Consider the following 19,028-nt stretch of genomic DNA (forward strand, 5'->3'; position numbering starts at 1 on the left):
ATAAAACGCAATTTAGATTAAGGAGATTTTAATAATAAACGTTAATACAATTCACTTCATTTGTATCATGTGCGCGACGGACCAGTCGGGCTTCAGTTCGACGGGGGCGGAGACCTCCACGCCGGTCGCGGTCACCACGCCTATCTGGTACCGCTGGAACGCACGCGCATCACGATAGAACAACACCTCCATGCATTTGCGGACTAAATTCCTGTTGGAGAAATAAAGGTTGTTGAACTCTATGAACTGTCAGATGTCAAAATTAGTGATGTGATGTTAGGAGGTTATGATTAGTGATGTTCCCAGTCAATCGATTTTGTACCGTCTAACAAAACTATAATAAAATTACGCTCGTAATCCACAAACAAGACAAGTTTCAGGCTCTTTTGATCCTAATATTTAAGTCCTATTATTAGTAGAAGATGAGAAACGCATCAAATCTGATTAAAGTTTTTTAAAACTAATTGCAGATAATAAAAACAGAAAAAAAAACATTAGTAGAAAAAATATAACTCACTTAGCCGCCTCCTCGTCAAGTGGTCCCTTCTCCATAGAATCACGCAGCAGGGGTGTGGCCATGTATGCTCCAAGACCAGTAGCTATCACAGAGTCTTCATATGCTGTGCCCAGTTTGTCTACTGTGCCCATGAACGGCTCTCCATCCTGTCAAACAAATACTAGAACTTAATTATATTTAAGACGGAAACAAATTTCACTGGGTCAAAGATAAATTAGAAATAGATGTCAGTGTAAGACAATTTTTTATTCTTCTTTTTAACTTATTATCGAATTTTAATAGCGAATTAAGTATACTAATGAGTCAAATTGTACTCAGTATTTGTTACAATGTCAGTTACACAGTCGCAAGTACAGTAGACATACAAGTATGTATGTGTGTTAGTGACACTGTTACAAATATTGAGGGGGATGATTCAGTCTTGATTTGATTTGATTGAAAATTCAAGAAAATTTTTGTGTTTTTAAGAAAATTCCACTTGATATCAATTAGAGTCATGGTCTGAATCATCCCTCAATGTTTTCGATAAAATATCGCTAATATCCTGTATGCGAATTGCATGTAAAATTTTTTTTTGTTTCCTGGCTATATCTGAAATCACTATCTTTTTTTTTACTGTGTAAAGTGTCAGGTAGAGTGTGTCTTCCAGCGAGGATAGCTACTCATAATTAGCTAATCTATGACCACTCATTCTTCTGAATGCTCCAGTATAATTATCCTTTCTCTTGAGTCGCTTCTTATAAGTTTGATTGGCATGTACAAAAATAAGAACTTAAGAATTACCTGTAAATCCGAGTCCTATCCTAACAGGGGATATAAGGATTAGAAGAAGAAGAATCACCTGAATACCAGCAACGATGTAGTTGTTCCACAAGGGGTCCATCTTACTGCGTTTGTTGTAGAGCACACGGGTCAGCCAGCAGTGCAGCGAGCGCGGCTTCAGTTGCAGACCATCACCGATGCATTGCTCATCAATACTGACATGTGAATGAAGAAGATAGTAACTAGATCAAAAAATGTATTTAGTTTGTAAAAAAAAACATAATCCTTTTTTTTATTTTATTTAGATCATTATTTGATCGTGTCTACCTTAGGTTAGTTTCTGGTTACCCCAGTGGGAAATAGGAATAGGAAAAATTATTTCTTTTGCTGTAGTTTACGGTGTTTTAGAGCAATAATTCATTATTTATTTTAATTTATATACCTATGTATGTTATGTAGGTTTATAATAATAAAGTAACTTGAAATGTTACTAGAAATAGATCTATTAACCAAAGCAAGTAAAGAAGAAAAAATTAAGTGTTTTGCCTAATGAGCAATATTGCTGCTAAGGAAGGCAGAAAGAATACACATCTTTTTAAATATTGCAATAATCGTCTCATACAAATATTTCCAGAGTAAAAAAACTTTGTATCATTTACTTTTCTCTTTAAAAACTATAGATTACTCACATTTTCTGCTCAATAATATCCTTCAAGTACTGGAAGTCAGCGTAATCCCCACCAGACCCCAGCAGGATGTTGTCGTTGACCTTCATGATGCGCGGACAGTCACGGAAGCGGGCCAGGGAGCCGTATGAGCCTAGTGTATCAGCTGCGAGCACGCATCCTTTGTCGAACTTCACTCCAATCACTGTTGTTGTGGTTGTAATTGGCTGTGCTGAGCTGGGGAAAGAAATACAATATACTTTATAGTTCAAAAATAAAGCACAGAAATTGTAAAGAGTGACAACAGGCAGTGAAATGTCGGAAAAAATATACCAATTTGATAGGATTGAAATTGATAGTAACTCGTCTCTTAAGTGAAAATAATTGCGCTTGAGGGTCTAGTTAACATCCAAATGACGAATATAAAAGACAAACTACTTACTGAGCCCTGAAATCTCGGACACAGGCGCGTGTTGGAGCTGCACTCGCAGCGTTTCCAGGGAAGTTGTAGAACGAACCCGGAGCGGGCCCATGTCCCCAAAGCGGCGACGGTCCCGTTATATCACCCATAAAAGCCATTACTAACAATTAATTTCTAATTTTCTTTAACAAATTCTAAGTCTTTCGGTACAAAAACGTAAATTCATGGAATGACAAGCGGCAAACGAAAATGACAAACAGTTTTTTAATGAGTTCCCTTTTAAGCAGTATCTACCAAAATTATTATTGAAATTGAAGCATAATAGCTAAAAATATTATATAAGTTTAGTATATACATTTCTTTTTCGTATATATTTTTTACTATTTGACTGAGGTTGCTATATTCAATACGTTTTATTTATTTAAAATATTATTTGTTTTATCTAACTGAAGTTAGGCACATGTTAAATGTGCAATGGAACGGTGTAAAAGTGACACAAAAGTGACAGCTCTAGTGGTGCGAAGCGACAATTGTCTTACTTCAATTTCACTTATGCGATAAATTACGGTTTTTGATAATCGATTTGGACGCAGTAGGAATCGCTTTTTGTAAAGATACCAAAACAAAAAACAGTTTAAATTGTGTGGCTGATATGGCTCTAGTATTACTTTGGTCATTAGTATGGGTAATTTTAATAAAAAATGAAATTAATAAGTTATATTCCGATTAATTTAATGCATGAATCGAGTATTTAATAGAGCGATTACGGTTTTTTCCGACTCTATCAACGACATACAGCCCTAGATTCGCAACTAACTTCACGTTCTTTCTATTCCCTCTCCAAAAGTTGACACAAGAAAATGTCTAAGAGAGGTTCGTGAAATTAAAATTATCCATTGAAATCCTGTTAAAAAGTGCACGAAACGTTCGGCAATCATGTCGGCGAACCAGTCGATATTAGTTTTGACGCGAAGCCACTTATATTTTTGTAATTCCGACGTATTAGATACGACTTGAGAGTGTTGTGATGAAGATGGTAAAAGTGTGTTTTTTCTGTTTTAAGGACGTGGTGGTTCTGCGGGAGCCAAGTTCCGCATCTCCCTGGGTCTCCCAGTGGGGGCTGTTATCAACTGCGCAGACAATACAGGTGAGAAACGTCTTTATTTTGGTGAAGCTAACATAACCTCAACTGATGCACATTCTCGGCTGAACTCTGGTGATGATATTTCATTGGAAACACTTTGTGTTTTGAATCATGATGATTTCTTCCTTGGCTGTGTCTGAAGATGTTCAGTTGATGAATATATGTGCATATTATGTGAACATTATACCACTTACTAGGTTATGTTAGGTGCTTACTAAGTAGTGTAGGTTTCCTTTTTGTTAAGTTGGTCAAAAGCATGCTTGTTTTTGATAGTATTGTACTATGTACTTGTATTGTATACAGTTTCTTTCAGGCATTATAGATATTTTAGTGATAATTGTTATCTTGTTTTAAATTATTGAATTTGTAGTGTAATGACTAGAAAAGAAGTGTATTCACAAAAATAATATTTTATGACTTTTTAGTTTTGAACACAACATAATAAGTCTCAGTCTCATTTACAAACTACTTCAACGCTAAAAAAGAGTAAAACTTGCACAGATACTAAAATATTTTTTACTTATAATTCCAGGAGCAAAGAATCTGTATGTGATCGCCGTGCAAGGTATCAAGGGTCGTCTGAACAGACTGCCGGCTGCTGGTTCCGGTGACATGATTGTCGCTACCGTCAAGAAGGGTAAACCAGAACTCAGGAAAAAGGTATGTTGATCATTATTATACCTAGTATTAAAAATTCAATTAACTTTACTATTCAATATCAAAGAACTTCATACTGAGGCTTTTAAGTACTCCCCTATACTTGTCTTTTGCTAGATAATAAGACCTAGCAATAATAATATTATAATAATAATTATTATTATAATAATATCTAGCAAAAAATTTTTTCTTGGACAGTGTTTGACTTTGAATCAAACACACTACTGTCTTACACACATAAATAAACTCGCGCATGTATTCCGTAATGGAGTGGGCTGAGCCTCAAGTAATCTGAAGCCAGTTTTGTTTATGAAGTCATTGGAAAAATTTTGTTTGTTATTTTATAATTTCAATGTTTTGTCACATTATTTATTCAATACAAAAATATGCAACTTGTTTTATGTTGAAAGACTCATTAAAAAGTCTCGTTAGAATTAAAAAACTTGTTTTATAATGGTTCATTGCATGTTTAGAGTTTAAAAGACTAATAGTTGTGGAGTTGTGATGATGATATGCCAAAGGTTTCGCTAATTTTAACATCTGAACTGTTTGGCTTGTTGATACACCTTGGCTGACTGAGCAACTCTTATATTTTTATTTCGCCGCCAAAACCAACCAAGACTGGTTCACTTTGGCTGCAAATTAACTTCATCGGGTTAGATTGCGGCCACATTGAAACCCATACTGGGTGGCCTGGGGTATTTTAAGGGGCTATGAGGTCAACTGTGAAGTCTCACACCACCTAAATATATTTCTAGGGCAGCCACTGAGGTCAATGTGTGCAAATTCTTTAATTAACTTTCATAATCATATGAATAGCTACATATCCTCACCTTATAGTACAAACCATGTAAGTGATTATTTTAAATAGGTGTTATTTTAAAAAAAAAAATCTGGTAAAAATTAAGATCACAAATTTTTATCAGGTTTTAATTTAGCATGTTTATTGTGATGTTTTGTTAAGAAAGACGCTTACATGGTTTCGACAATATGGTATCTGAAGTTATGTAGGTTACTAGTACATATTTTTTGAATTGAACTTAATTTTATTATAATTTAATCTTGACTGGCATGAAACAAGTTTTCAACTTTTCCATAATCTGCAATGACCCAAAAAGATGAAATTTAAAAAGATTTGTTACTTCCTTATTATATCCGATTCTTCATTCAACTTTTCTGCCACAGGTAATGCCTGCAGTGGTGATCAGGCAGCGGAAACCATTCAGAAGGAGGGATGGTGTATTCATATACTTTGAGGACAATGCGGGCGTCATAGTTAACAACAAGGGCGAGATGAAGGGATCAGCCATCACGGGGCCCGTCGCTAAGGAGTGCGCAGACCTCTGGCCGCGTATCGCTTCCAACGCGAGTTCCATAGCTTGAATAAAACCCTAACTTAAGATACTGTGTTTTATTTTTAATTATTGCACAGCACATAAGCCGTGTTAGTTCAGTTGGAAAAATGCTTTACTCTCACTATGAGGTCGCAGGTTTGTTATCCCAACGCGTCTAAACCAATGATTTTGGATTTCATTTTTCGCGGTCGATAAATGAGTATCACGTGCTCTCAGCTTTGAAAGAAAGCATCGTGAGGAAGCGCACATTCCCGACGAATTTCGGAGGTTATGTGGCCTAACCTGTACAGTACAGGATTGGTTGGAAGGTAAGACAAGGCAGTCGCTTCTGCAAAGACAGGACCAGTAGTCTTACATAGCAAAACTAATGACAAAGCCAAGTCTTACTATTCAGTAAGTATTGAATTCCTAGTAGTTCAACTGGTAAATGTGCAGGGTAGGTAAGCGAACCGTGAAAAACGGGATAACGGGAGGTAGATGATGAAACTAAACATCTCATAACATTTAAAATATACTTTTTTGCACTTAGCAACTAGTTACATCACAAACAAGAAATTGACGTTTACAAAGGTGGACTTATCTCTAAGAGAGATCTCTTCGAGCCAACCCAGAGGTAGTACATTTAGTAAGTACGTAAATAGGTATAGGCGTATGAATATTGTATAGGTACGTCGTTTCTGTTAATGTTGTGGTTGACGTATTTAAGGCGTCTGACAACCCTAATTGGGTCGTGGGCTTGTGTATTATGTTATGTACGCTAGATGGATTTATTAAAATGTCTGTCACGGCACTCTGTCTGCCCCGGTAGTGATTACGAACGTGATTTTCTGATATCACAGCTTAAGCGCCTGCTGTTACTGTATTAGCAATGAGGCGCTTTGACATATTGCTATGAAGTATATTACAGGATGAGAAAAAGTCGGTTGACAATCGTTGTCAAGCAAAAAGTCTTTTTAAGTTGGCCGTGTATGTAACGGTATATCGCCAGTTTACTTTGAGCTTTGTTGGTATATATAGTCTGAATAATTAAAGGTCTTTTGCAGTTGGTCTTTTCTAGTTGATTACCGTTCATTGTGGTAAATAATTTGTGGTCAGTAACTGTCGGCTCGCGCGACACGTAACTCGTGGAATGTGGTATTTTAGTCAGTGTTAACATTAAATATTAATAAGAAAATTATTAATGAAACAAAGGGAAGTACAAGGTACTTATTTTAATTTATTAATTATGCAAAAGTGAGTTATTTTACTAAAATATGAAAAAGAAATCGACCCAGCGATAATATATTTTTGTGTATTTAATGTTATGATAATTAGTTGAAGATTTGTGAACGATTATTATAAAAATAAAAAAGATATAATCGATGAGATCGGGTAAGAGCCCTCTGAACTATCCATTTCTCCGGCCAAGTAGTGAATACAATTCGAGGCAAGTCTGTAACCATGACAAAGGAAAGTCCATTTTGGAGGGTAAAAGTAAACTTTTCATATCGTATCATGCTTCGGTTGTCTATTATCCCCGTGTGAGCGCCGTCATCGCTTCCCATTTGTCCGGCCAAGTAGTTATTCCATATGCGACAATTTACAGTAAGTCTGTTAAATATGGCAACCCTTTACCATAATGTCAAACTAGGTGACGTTTTACTTCTTCCTATTATCTCTCTGCAATTATGTCTGCCGTTCATACATCGATAATTAATTTATATTCTCTCTCAATGTAATCCTAGACCTCAGTACAATTTCTTTTATATTTGTGACGTATTAACAACAAGTGTTTACAAAGACAATATAGTGTTCGTCTGTGAAGCCCTGCTGTTTTAATGCTTGCACCCTCTGTCTCCATCAACCAGCTTTTATAGGTTATGGAACCAGGCAACGTTATCAAACTGCACTCATATTTCTGTGGACATAAGCTGGTGTTTTTTATTTTGTTGTGAACATTATTCGTGAAGATTGAAGAAAAGGATTTGATACGCCTTAGCGGCGGTGCCGTGAGTACACGTAAGCCGGCACGTGACTCGTCGGCGTGCTCGCCGTGTTGCGTCATCCTAACCTCAACGTACAACTACATCGTGCATGATGTCTGACGAAGGTGTTCGCGCTTACAGCTTTGAGAAACTGGAAGGGGCTTCTAATTTTCACACTTGGAAGTTTTATATTAAACACGCGCTTGTACTTGAAGGCTTATGGCCGCATATTTTGAACACTGTGGAAGGAGAAGCAGCAAAGGACGCTAAAGCGCTTGCCAGAATTTGTTTGTCTGTGCGTCCTGCTTGTTTGCAATACATACGCAATGCGAAGAATGCAAAAGAAGCTTGGGAAGCTTTGAGTAAAGTCTTTGAGGACCGCGGCTTCTATCGCCGGGTGGTTTTGCTTCGTCGCCTTCACAAGATCCAGTACAGTGAATTCTCAGATATGGCTAAATATATTGAAGCGGTCATGTCATTGGTTGAGCAATTGCACGAGATTGGGAGAGTTATCGAGGATGAAGAGGTGGCAGAATTGTTACTAAGCGGACTACCCCAGGAGTTTGACGTCATTGTTGCCGGTTTGGAAACAGCCACATTATCAAATAAATTGACGAGCGAGCTAGTTAGAACCAGGTTACTTCAAGAAGATATGAGAAGGTCGTCTTCTGACAATGTGACTATGGACACTGCTCTGGCTGTGAAGAAGAAGAAGATTGTGTGCCATTATTGTAAGAAGGATGGACATATCAAGAGTAAATGTTATAAATGGCAAAGAGATAAGAAGGCTAAGAATAATAATAGCAATAGCAATAATAATGTATTGTTAGCATTAAGTGCAAATAGTTTTAAAGGCAATGACTGGTTGGTTGACTCTGGGGCTACCGCTCACATGTGTAACAATGTTGGCATAATGGATAATTTTAAGGTTTGTAATAAAAATAATGTAACTGTAGCTAATAATGAAACTTTGCCCTGTATTGGTATAGGTGATGTGAGGTTCCAATTGAGGAATGGCTATGTAACACTATCAGACGTTTTATGTATACCAGACCTCTCAACTAATTTAATTTCAGTTAGTAAATTGTGTGAGAAGGACTTGTCTGTCAAGTTTTTTGGTAATAAGTGCCTTATTCTTCGGGGTGACAATCTCATTATGCGTGCCAATAGGGTTAAAATGATTTTTAAACTTGACTTCGAGAACATTGTTTCTGTGAATAGGTCGGGTGTTAGGTGTGCTTCTATGTTGCAGTCGGAGCAGGCTGACTGTGTGGTGCAGCAAGAGGGTTCTCCAGCAACTGAAGATATGGCTCCAGGTGGTGTTACTGAAGAGGCTGCTTTAACGGTGTCAACAGATGTGTGGCACAAGAGGCTGGGACACTTAAGTTATCGTGGTATGTATGCTCTTAAAAATCTAGTGTCTGGTGTTCAGTTCCTAAGTGATGTGCCATGCAGTGCATGTACATCATGTGTTGAGGGAAAATTGGCTGTGTCAAAGTTTCCTAAGGGGGAGGCTAAACGTTCCGCGCTGATTTTAGAGTTGGTTCATTCGGATGTCTGTGGGCCCATGCCTGTCAGCACTCTTGGAGGAGCTAGATATTTACTTACCTTCACCGATGATTTTAGTAGAAAGTCTTTTGGTTATTTATTGAAAAATAAATCTGAAGTTATGACAAGGTTTAAATTATTTAAGGCTACAGTGGAGAAACAAACCGGTTTTATGATAAAGAGATTAAGAACGGATAATGGTGGGGAATATTGTAGCAAAATTTTTGAAAGTTATTTACAACAGGAGGGTATAGTTCATGAGAAAACCGTGCCTTATAGCCCACAACAGAATGGGGTATCGGAGAGGCTCAACCGAACGCTTATGGAGAAGACAAGGTGCATGCTTCGGGAGGCTAACCTTGGCAAGGAGTACTGGGGCGAGGCAGTATCTACTGCTATTTATTTAAAGAACAGGTCCCCTACTACCGCTGTGCCCGGCAGGACTCCTGAGCAGGTTTGGACAGGTCAGGATGTGGACCTTAGTCATTTGCGAGTCTTCGGCTGCAGGGCATTGACTCTGTTAGATGCTAGTAAGCGGGATAAACTAGATTCAAAAGCATTGTCTTGTATTCTAGTGGGATATAGTGAGCAATCCAAAGGTTATAGGCTCATTGACCCTTCTCATCCTAATAATATAATAATTTCTAGGAATGTTGTATTTTTTGAAAATGAATTTATTAACAGTATTAAACCGAAGGTTAGTTTTAATTGCAATGACAAGTCTGTTCAATCTGTTCCCCCCATAATTTTAAATAAAGACAATGATATGAATAACTGTGATATTGATAATAATGAATGTAATGTCAATAATTATTTGAATAATATTTCAAATGATAATTTATCAAGTAATAATATGAATAATATTTCAAGTGATAATTTAAATAATATTTTGGATAATAATTGTATTGAATCGAATAATATTTCGAATTCAAATTCAAATGACAGTGAGTATGATGACTCTAATGATGATTTATTTATGTCTCCAGATAATGGGTCTCCATTGGCTATAGAGTCGCCGTCGTGCAAGGAGGCGCAGCTGCCGCTGCCGGATGTTTCGACGTCACCCGAGTTGGTAGCTAGAAGTAGCAGACCAGTACGTAGCACACGTTCAAAGAAGCCGGCGAGGTATGATGACTACGATCTATCTGATTCTTCTTTGCTCGTGCGTCAGTCTGTCGTCGAACCGTTGACTTATCAAGAGGCTATGTCTAGTGCTCAAAAAGATGAGTGGCAAGCTGCCATGCAAGCTGAATATAATGCTTTAATTAAAAATAATACTTGGACTTTGGTGGATAGGCCCTCTGACCAAAATATAATAAAATGTAAGTGGGTGTATAAACTTAAAAATAATTTTTCAGGTCCATCGAAGTATAAGGCGAGATTAGTAGCGCGCGGGTTTTCTCAAATATATGGCGTTGATTATGACGAGACCTTCTCACCCGTAGTACGTCACTCCACCTTACGGTTATTATTTACATTAGCTTGCGAATTGGATTTAAATATTGAACATGTTGACGTCACGACTGCTTTTTTACATGGAGAACTTAAGGAAAGTATTTTTATGGAGCAGCCACTAGGTTTTAGTAATGATAACAGTAAAGTTTGCTTGTTAAATAAGAGTTTATATGGTCTGAAGCAGGCAAGTAGGGTTTGGAATACTAAAGTTAATAACTTTTTATGTAATAATGGTTACAAACAAAGCAAATGTGAACCCTGCATATATACTAAAAAATGTGACAATAGCTTTACTGTAGTGGCTCTTTATGTAGATGACTTCTATATATTTTGGAATTGTCAAAAGGAAAAGGATACCTTATGTAACTTACTTAAATCAGAATTTAATTCTAAAGAATTGGGTACTTTAGAAAATTGTTTAGGAATTAAAGTTACTAGAGATGTAAAGCGAGGTATTATAACTTTGAATCAGTCTGATTATATTAGAAAATTACTGTGTCGCTTTGGTATGTCAAATTGTAAAAGTGTAACTAGTCCTATGTTAAATAATTGTAAGTTAGAGAAACCAAAGAATAGAAGTGAATGTTTATCAGATGATGTGTATCCTTATAGAGAGCTGCTAGGTAGCCTTATGTATCTTTCTGTGTGTACAAGGCCCGATTTATCTTTTCCTTTGTCTCAGTTAAGTCAGTTTAGTACTTGTTTTACGAGGGATCATTGGCTTGCTGCAAAACGAATTCTACGCTATTTGAGCGGTACTATTAATTATAGTCTTGTATTCGTTAAGAGTGGAAATTTGGATATTTCTGTGTACGCGGATGCGGACTGGGCCAATGATGTCTCCGACCGTAGGTCTTACAGTGGCTTTGTTGTGAAAATAGGTAACTCCATTGTTAACTGGGAGTCACGCAAACAAAAGTGTGTAGCACTTTCAAGTTGTGAAGCTGAATACCTTGCTATAGGTGATTCTTGTAGAGAATTATGTTTTGTTAGGAATTTCATGAACGAAATTTTTGATAAACATGTTAATTGTACATTATATAACGACAATCAAAGTGCTCTTAAGTTATTAGATTTGCGTGAATATTGTCATAGAAAAACAGAACACATAGACCTTAGGTATCATTTTGTTAAGGATGTTATTAAGAATAGTAATGTTGTAACTAAGTATTTGCCAACGGAGCGGATGGTAGCAGATGTTTTAACTAAGCCTCTGAGTGGTCCTAAGCTTATGGGATTTCTTAAAGATCTTTGTATAAGAATGGTAAAGCAATGAACCTTGTTTATTATGTTTGGTTTGGAAGATCTTTTTAAATAATATAGAGTTGTAAATCTGTGTATTTCAGTATTTAGTTTGGAACTAAATGTCTAATACTCTATTGTATATGTATCAAACATTGTGTAAAGGTTTGAGGAGGGGTGTTAAATATGGCAACCCTTTACCATAATGTCAAACTAGGTGACGTTTTACTTCTTCCTATTATCTCTCTGCAATTATGTCTGCCGTTCATACATCGATAATTAATTTATATTCTCTCTCAATGTAATCCTAGACCTCAGTACAATTTCTTTTATATTTGTGACGTATTAACAACAAGTGTTTACAAAGACAATATAGTGTTCGTCTGTGAAGCCCTGCTGTTTTAATGCTTGCACCCTCTGTCTCCATCAACCAGCTTTTATAAAGTCACGTCTAAAAAAATGTAGACCAAATTGGAGATCATCATCTCCCTAGCATTATCTCGTTTTTCACAGGATCCGCTTACCTAACCTGAGATTTGACAGGCTTTTTGGCGGGAAACGGGAACGGGACAGTTGCTTTCTTCATTGAATAATCTAAATAATTAATACGAAGTGGTGTTTTGTGGTTAATGATCGCATTAAGTTAGTCGGAAGACATTCGCGATTGTTATTATATAGGAGTATTCAATAAACAAAGTGTATCTGCCTATTTTCGCTTCGTGCCAGGAAGCCGCTTCATAACTCGAAAGTTTATGCGGACTTTTGAGTTAATTCGTTTGGGGTTCGGAGTAGGAGTCTACTCCGAGGGTGGGGGCTTAGGTTTCATCATCATCATCTTTCATCATTTCATCAATCATCAAGAAAAAAATACGTAAGACATGGCTGTATGGGCATAGTTCCCTTTGCCTTACCCTTCGGGGAAAACCAAAACAAAAAAAAAAACTAAGATTTGACAGGTCCGGTTTATAAAGAAGCGACTGCCTGTCTGTCTGACATTCCAACCCGCGAAGGGAAAACCAGCCCAATTGACCAAATTGGAGATGCCTTAGAAATGGTTCAGTAAGATCTACTCGGAACCGGCGTGTGTGTATGAAACGATTGATGAATAGGAAGCAAGAGAAGTGCGTCAGAATGGAAGCAAATGGAATACCATAGTCTCTGTTTACCCCAGTGGGAGATAGGCGGGAGTTTATGTGTGTATGACAAATAGTCAAATAGTGCCCATTTGGGCGCAAATGTCGGCTATGGGCGTCGTCTGAGAGAATTATATTTGAAACAAACCGACCTTAGGTCGATAGCGATAAGCGCTGAATGTGGGACAACGTCGACCACGCCGGCGTGGTCGGTATCGGTGTTTTAGTGTTTGTTGTCGCGAGCTGATTGGCCGCCTCTATGGCTAGAGTAATCGGGCGAAAATTATATGTACAACAAAATGAAAAGGTACAATTTCAAGACATTTTCTCAATTGCATTAGTAGGTAGGTAAAGAAAAAAAATAAAGAAAAGAAATTCAAAAATGCAATGTAGAGTTTGTGTATTGTAGGTATATTACATTAATTTAATTGATCAATCAATACATACAATGTATTAAAGATTACCTATCAGTTTTTAAACTGGTATGACCTCCAGGTGGGCGGACATAACGGGCAGACAAATCGTATTCCGAAGGTCGCTGATATTGATAAAATATAAGTACCTAGGTAACATTGTAGGTTACAGTTGGGTAGATTTCCAGGTCAAAGATAAATTATGAATTTTTGATTACTAAATAAAGACTCGGTGGAGGAACTCGGTGGCGCAGCGGTAAACGCGCTCGGTCTGCGATTGTTGAAGTTAAGCAATTTTCGCAAAGGCCGGTTATAGGATGGGTGATCACAAAAAAAAAGTTTTCATCTCGAGCTCCTCCGTGCTTCGGAAGGCACGTTAAGCCGTTGGTCCCGGCTGCATTAGCAGTCGTTAATAACCATCAATCCGCACTGGGCCCGCGTGATGGTTTAAGGCCCGATCTCCCTATCCATCTATAGGGAAGGCCCGTGCTCCAGCAGTGGGGACGTTAATGGGCTGATGATGATGAAATAAAGACAGATCTAAAGGTGACAAAAACGTTTTCTTTTTTCTGTTTAACTTATTTATGAATTTTAATAAGTAATAAAAAATGTTTTAATAAGTGCGACATTTTATCTACTTAATTTTATTTTAAGTTATACCTGTCATTCTCTTATCTTCCGAAAAGGAAAGGGATAGATTGGCTGTCTGGGAACTGATATAAGGCAGCCAAATTACTAAATAGTATAACAGTATTTTATGTTTTTTTTTAAAGAACGTTTAGGGCCCTGTTCCGAGGTTTTTCTTGCAGCTTCCTTTCTTCGGCTATACAGGTTGTGAGAAGCTGCAGTAGTTTTAGGCGGATGAGACGTTCGTTATGTAATAAATGACAATTTAAAATCAAATCAAATCAAATCAAAATCTTCATTTGTGAATACAGGTATACAAAAGGATGTTATAAAAAAAAATTACAATCTCTGTTTTCAGCCTGTTAGTAGGCATAGAAATAATGGCATATTATTTAAAAAAGTACTTAAATTAAATTTAAAATTTTATACAAAAGGATTTTATGCAGAGATGTCAATTTAAAGATAAATACATAGATACATATATATTATATAAGGTCATTGGTGCTAATTCCTGTAAAAACCATCTACTTAATTTTATTTTAAGTTATATCTGTCATTTTCTTATCCGCCGAAAAGGAAAGTAAAATTAGGAGGTGTCTGCAGGAATCGGGGCCGTTATTCGGAAACGTTTAAGTGTAATTATATTACCTATTGAAAAAAAGATATTTTTGAATTTGAATTTATTTGACTTCTCAGATCCAGAAAGATGTCGTCAAAGCTCATCTACCTCCGTATCCTCGGTTACTTGGTGACCATCATCATGCATGTCACCAACATTGTGTCCATGTCTCTGATACTCCATACTAAGGAGGCGAGAGAGCTGTTCAAAGACCCTACCATTAAGTTCTTCAACGCTAACCAAGCGAGATACTTCACTTGTTGGACTTTTGTAAGTATCTAAACTCTGATGAATGGTGCAGACCATAATTCTGAGCTGATATCAAGTGGTATGTTCCATCGCAAAAGTATGGAACTGAAATTAATTTAATAAAACACGAAATTTTCATGATTTTTCCGACAGGAAATTTCACTTGATATCAACTCAGAATTATGGTCTGAATCATCCCCCTCAGTATTTGTTACGGTGTCACTAACACCCATGCCTACTTGTATGTACTTGTACGGGGTGTAAGTGCATCGTAACGAATACTGAGGGGGATGATTCAGCTCATTGTTCTGAGTTAATATCAAGTGAAATTTCCTGTCGGAAAAATCATGAAAATTTCGTGTTACCATTCAATTGGTATCTTGGAGCAGAGAAAAGTATTAAGGATATAATTTGAAGTTCGTTGTCAAGGTGAAAATAACATGTTTTATTTTGTTTTCCAGTTCCTACAAATAGTATATGCCATCGCAGGTCTATGGTGCGACTGTCTCGCTCTAAAGAATGCAGATAATAAGGGATACAAACTCCCCAAATACCTGAAAGGGTTCAGAGATACTCTGTTCGCTGGGGTTCAGTGGCCTTCCACTTTGGTAAGTTTATTCTTCTTCTATCCTGTGGGTTTTGAGGTGGTAATCCACCTACGCACCCTCAGGCCTGTTGTCTTAAACATTGTACCGGGTGAGAGCCTTCATCTCTCCTCATTTGTCCGGCCAAGTAGTTAATGCCATCTGCGGCAAATCTACAATAAGTCACGTCAAAAAAAAAGAGGTAGATTGCCAACCCCGTTAAGCCTGGTGTCAGGGTTACTATTGAACTGCCAAAGGCCCCTAACATGGCTCATGTAACGATTACTAACTAGCATCAGTAAGTAGTACCCGGGATTAACGGCTTAACGTGCCTTCCGAAGCACGGATCATCTTACTTTCGGACAATCAGGTGATCAGCTTGTAAATGTTCTAACCAACTAGGGATCACAAAGTGTTTTTCGTGATATGTCCCCACCGGGTTTTGAACCCAGGACCTCCGGGTCACAGACCTCCGAAAATTTATTTATTTTATTTTATTTAGGTAGCTTACAGCCTTTTTTTACAAAATGAATACTTGTAAATACAATCAAATGCCAATGAAAAGCTACCACAAGTGAACATAAAACATTTTAAAAAGTCCATACAGACTCAGATACAGCCAGAAATTAAATTAGGTTCCTTGGTCAGCAAGGTTTTAACACTTCGAATGCTACTGGAAAATAGGTCAAAGCGAGTATCAGTATTAAGCTTGTTAACTAATCTTAATGTTCAAATTAAAAAATGTTGTTAAAATGTATTACTATTATTCGCTAACAGGCTGGTTTCCAACCAGTCAAACAAGTTATATTTTCCTTAACGTCAAAACACGAAACCGCTATCGATATTGTATGAAAAACACACTGTGACGTCAAAGAAAAACGTGACAAAATGTCGGACTTATTTTTAAGTTTTACTTGTTGTATTGGGGTGGGTTTCCATTCGCTGGTTGGAAGCAGACTTGGAGTACAGGCACCACGTGAAGTACCGTTTTGTACCTTAACTCAGAATTAATAAGAATCATCCCCCTGAGTATTCGTTACGATTTCACTAACACCCTGTACATTTTTTTCTTTTTCCAGCTTGTGGCAAGTGTATTTTGGACCTTATTCACCCTGGATAGGAACCTGATGTTCCCTGCGATCCTGGACCAGGTCCTCACCAGGACCTCGAACCACATCATCCACACCGCTATCATTCCTGTTGTTCTTTGGGAGATCGTCTTTCAACCGAGGTGTGCGCCTGCGTCACATTTTAGGAACTTAGCGCATCTTACATTCCATAGTCTGCTGTATTTCAGTGTGTAAGTAATTTTATTTTCGGTTCGGTTTAAATATACTTTATTCTCAAAAAAGACATACAGTCAGTTATATGAGAAGAGAACTTATAATTTAACTTAATAACTAAGTTATTTATGCAGTGTCGTACGCACCGCCATACTTAATAGGTATTGCTTAATTGGTATAACTGCTTAGATCAGAAACCACCGCGCGAAAAACAACATCACAAAAACCATATAGTCATTTACTTATTTTGTGAAATATGCTGAGCTACTTTGCGTAAGAAAGAGAGGAAGACCAATTAAGAGATGAGAAGAAGAGATAAAAAATACAGCAGGAAATATGTGGAGAAGGCTGGCGAGAGACAGGGATAAGTGGAAAGAGCTGGAGGAGGCCTTTGTCAAAAGACAAATGGACGAAGAGCATAATTAAACACATCTTTTTTTCTTTTTAATATTATGTATAAGCTAAAAAAAAAAATTGTTACAATAAGTCCATAATAAAGGCTATATCTATCTATATCTATATCTTTGCGTTGAATATGTTGAAAGAATTACTGTTTTAAACTTTATATAATAGGTTTTATTTGTTTTTATAGCAATAACCTAGGAGTAAGGGAGAGAGCGCGGACTGTATCTCGTTCGGACTTACGCGTTCTTTTTTTTAACATGTCGGTTGTGAGGTGAATGACCAACCCCATCAACACTTGTGTCAGGGTTATTATAGAGCCGCTAAAGGCCCCTGGCTTATGTAACTACTTAACTTACTTACACTGGTAAGTAGTAACCGGGACCAACGGCTTATCGTGCCTACCGAAGCACGGAGCAGCCTGTAATGTCCTAACCAAACTAAGGATCACAAAGTCATTTTTGTGGTATGTCCCCCACCGGGATTCGAACCCGGTACCTTTGGACTTACGCGTTAGAGGGCACGGTATCAATGCGATTTTTGTACGGACTGTCCTGGGTGTGTAATGTCAAAGAATAGAAAATTAAAGTTGTTTTTTTTTTCTTTTTTTTTTTCAGATTATTCTACACATACTACGTAGATGGAACATGGATATATCCAGTGTTTAAACGTATTGAAGGAACTATATATTTACCACTATTTATTATTTTACTGTATGTTCTATTATTGTTTTACTATTTTATACAATGGCCTATAACTAGGTTTATACATGGCAACTTGGAAAAAAGTAAAAGAAAAATTCGATGACAAGAAAAATAGATTTTAAGAGTAGAATTTAAGAAATATTTTGTTTTTTATTTTATTTAGATCAGAGGCGATACGGCTCACTATAATCATCATCTCCTAGTATTATCCCGTTTTTCACGGGGTCCGCTTACCTAACCTGAGGATTTGACAGGTCCGGTTTTTTTACAGAAGCGACTGCCTGTCTGACCTTCTAACCCGCGAAGGGAAACCAACGCGGGTACGGGTACTTAGGGTGGTATTGGTACTGATTCCTGTAAACACCACCTAATTTTATTTTAAGTTATATCTGTCATTTTCTTATCCGTCGAAAAGAAACGGGATAGGTAATCGACACGAAATTTATGGAACACACGTCAATTTTAAGCACAAATCTAAAACAACCCTATAAACAACAACCGACAGAATTCAGTTGACGGTACACGTCAAACGGTTTGTAAATAATATACCAGCGAGATAGCTGTCGAATCGTCCGTCCCTTGCCTTTTCGGCGGATAAGAAAATTACAGGTATAACTTAAAGTAAAATTAGGAGGTGTCTGCAGGAATCGGAGCCATTAATAAACTAATCTCTGTTGAGACTGCCCTCAAGATCATGCTCAAGTCGCTGTTTTTATATAAGAATTGTCACATTGACATGATCTCAGCTTCGAGACTGCCCTCGAAGCTGAGATTAGTTAATTAATACCATCCTTAGTTGATCTTGCGATGGATGTACCACTGACTACCCCAATTGGGATATAGTCGTAAGCTTATGTTATATGTGTTAGTACTCAGAGAACTGATAGACGGGAGTTGTTTTTGCATTGGCTTCTTCATTCTTTCGCTGTTCGCATTAAAAATGTGAAGGCGGCGTGTTTCGTGCGAATTTATTTATTATATTTTTTTTATATTAGGTAACCTATACCTACCCTACGCTGTGATAATTTAGGGTGGCCAGTGCAACTACATATATAGTTTTGAATACTATATAGTTGCACTAATTATGAATCATGGGTATTTTATAATATTATATTATGTTAATAAATGGAATGGATTGTTTAAAGTTGTTAAATAAATGCATAAAAATTATAAAAACTAGTTTTTTATTTACTTTTGTGCTGTATTTTTAATCTTCTTGTCGTGTGGGTTGTGAGGTGGATTACCAACCCCATCAACCATGGTGTCAGGGTTATTACTGAACCG

At 37.1% G+C, this 19,028-nt stretch overlaps 3 protein-coding genes across 3 annotated transcripts; 2 read left to right on the forward strand and 1 right to left on the reverse strand.

Annotated features, from left to right (window-relative positions):
- Positions 1–11: 11 nt before the first annotated feature.
- LOC126378493 (proteasome subunit beta type-4) lies at positions 12–2,619 on the reverse strand. Its single transcript, XM_050026896.1, has 5 exons — positions 2,387–2,619; positions 1,969–2,181; positions 1,359–1,494; positions 518–663; positions 12–211 (listed from the first exon to the last, which is right to left on the reverse strand). Exons 1-5 carry the CDS (start codon positions 2,521–2,523, stop codon positions 52–54), a joined length of 792 nt encoding a protein of 263 aa, XP_049882853.1. The 5' UTR covers positions 2,524–2,619; the 3' UTR covers positions 12–51.
- A 525-nt stretch (positions 2,620–3,144) lies between these two features.
- Positions 3,145–5,566, forward strand: LOC126378546 (60S ribosomal protein L23). The gene is made up of 4 exons (XM_050026980.1): positions 3,145–3,238; positions 3,429–3,512; positions 4,042–4,169; positions 5,352–5,566. The coding sequence occupies exons 1-4, from the start codon at positions 3,226–3,228 to the stop codon at positions 5,547–5,549; spliced, it is 423 nt and encodes a 140-aa protein (XP_049882937.1). The 5' UTR covers positions 3,145–3,225; the 3' UTR covers positions 5,550–5,566.
- Positions 5,567–6,572: 1,006 nt separating this feature from the next.
- LOC126378502 (androgen-dependent TFPI-regulating protein-like) lies at positions 6,573–18,920 on the forward strand. The gene is made up of 5 exons (XM_050026913.1): positions 6,573–6,723; positions 14,600–14,792; positions 15,233–15,379; positions 16,435–16,655; positions 17,658–18,920. The coding sequence occupies exons 2-5, from the start codon at positions 14,610–14,612 to the stop codon at positions 17,845–17,847; spliced, it is 741 nt and encodes a 246-aa protein (XP_049882870.1). The 5' UTR covers positions 6,573–6,723; positions 14,600–14,609; the 3' UTR covers positions 17,848–18,920.
- The last annotated feature ends 108 nt before the right edge of the window (positions 18,921–19,028 follow it).

Source organism: Pectinophora gossypiella, chromosome 26 (genome assembly GCF_024362695.1).
Source record: "Pectinophora gossypiella chromosome 26, ilPecGoss1.1, whole genome shotgun sequence".
In the NCBI taxonomy this organism is placed as follows: domain Eukaryota; kingdom Metazoa; phylum Arthropoda; class Insecta; order Lepidoptera; family Gelechiidae; genus Pectinophora; species Pectinophora gossypiella.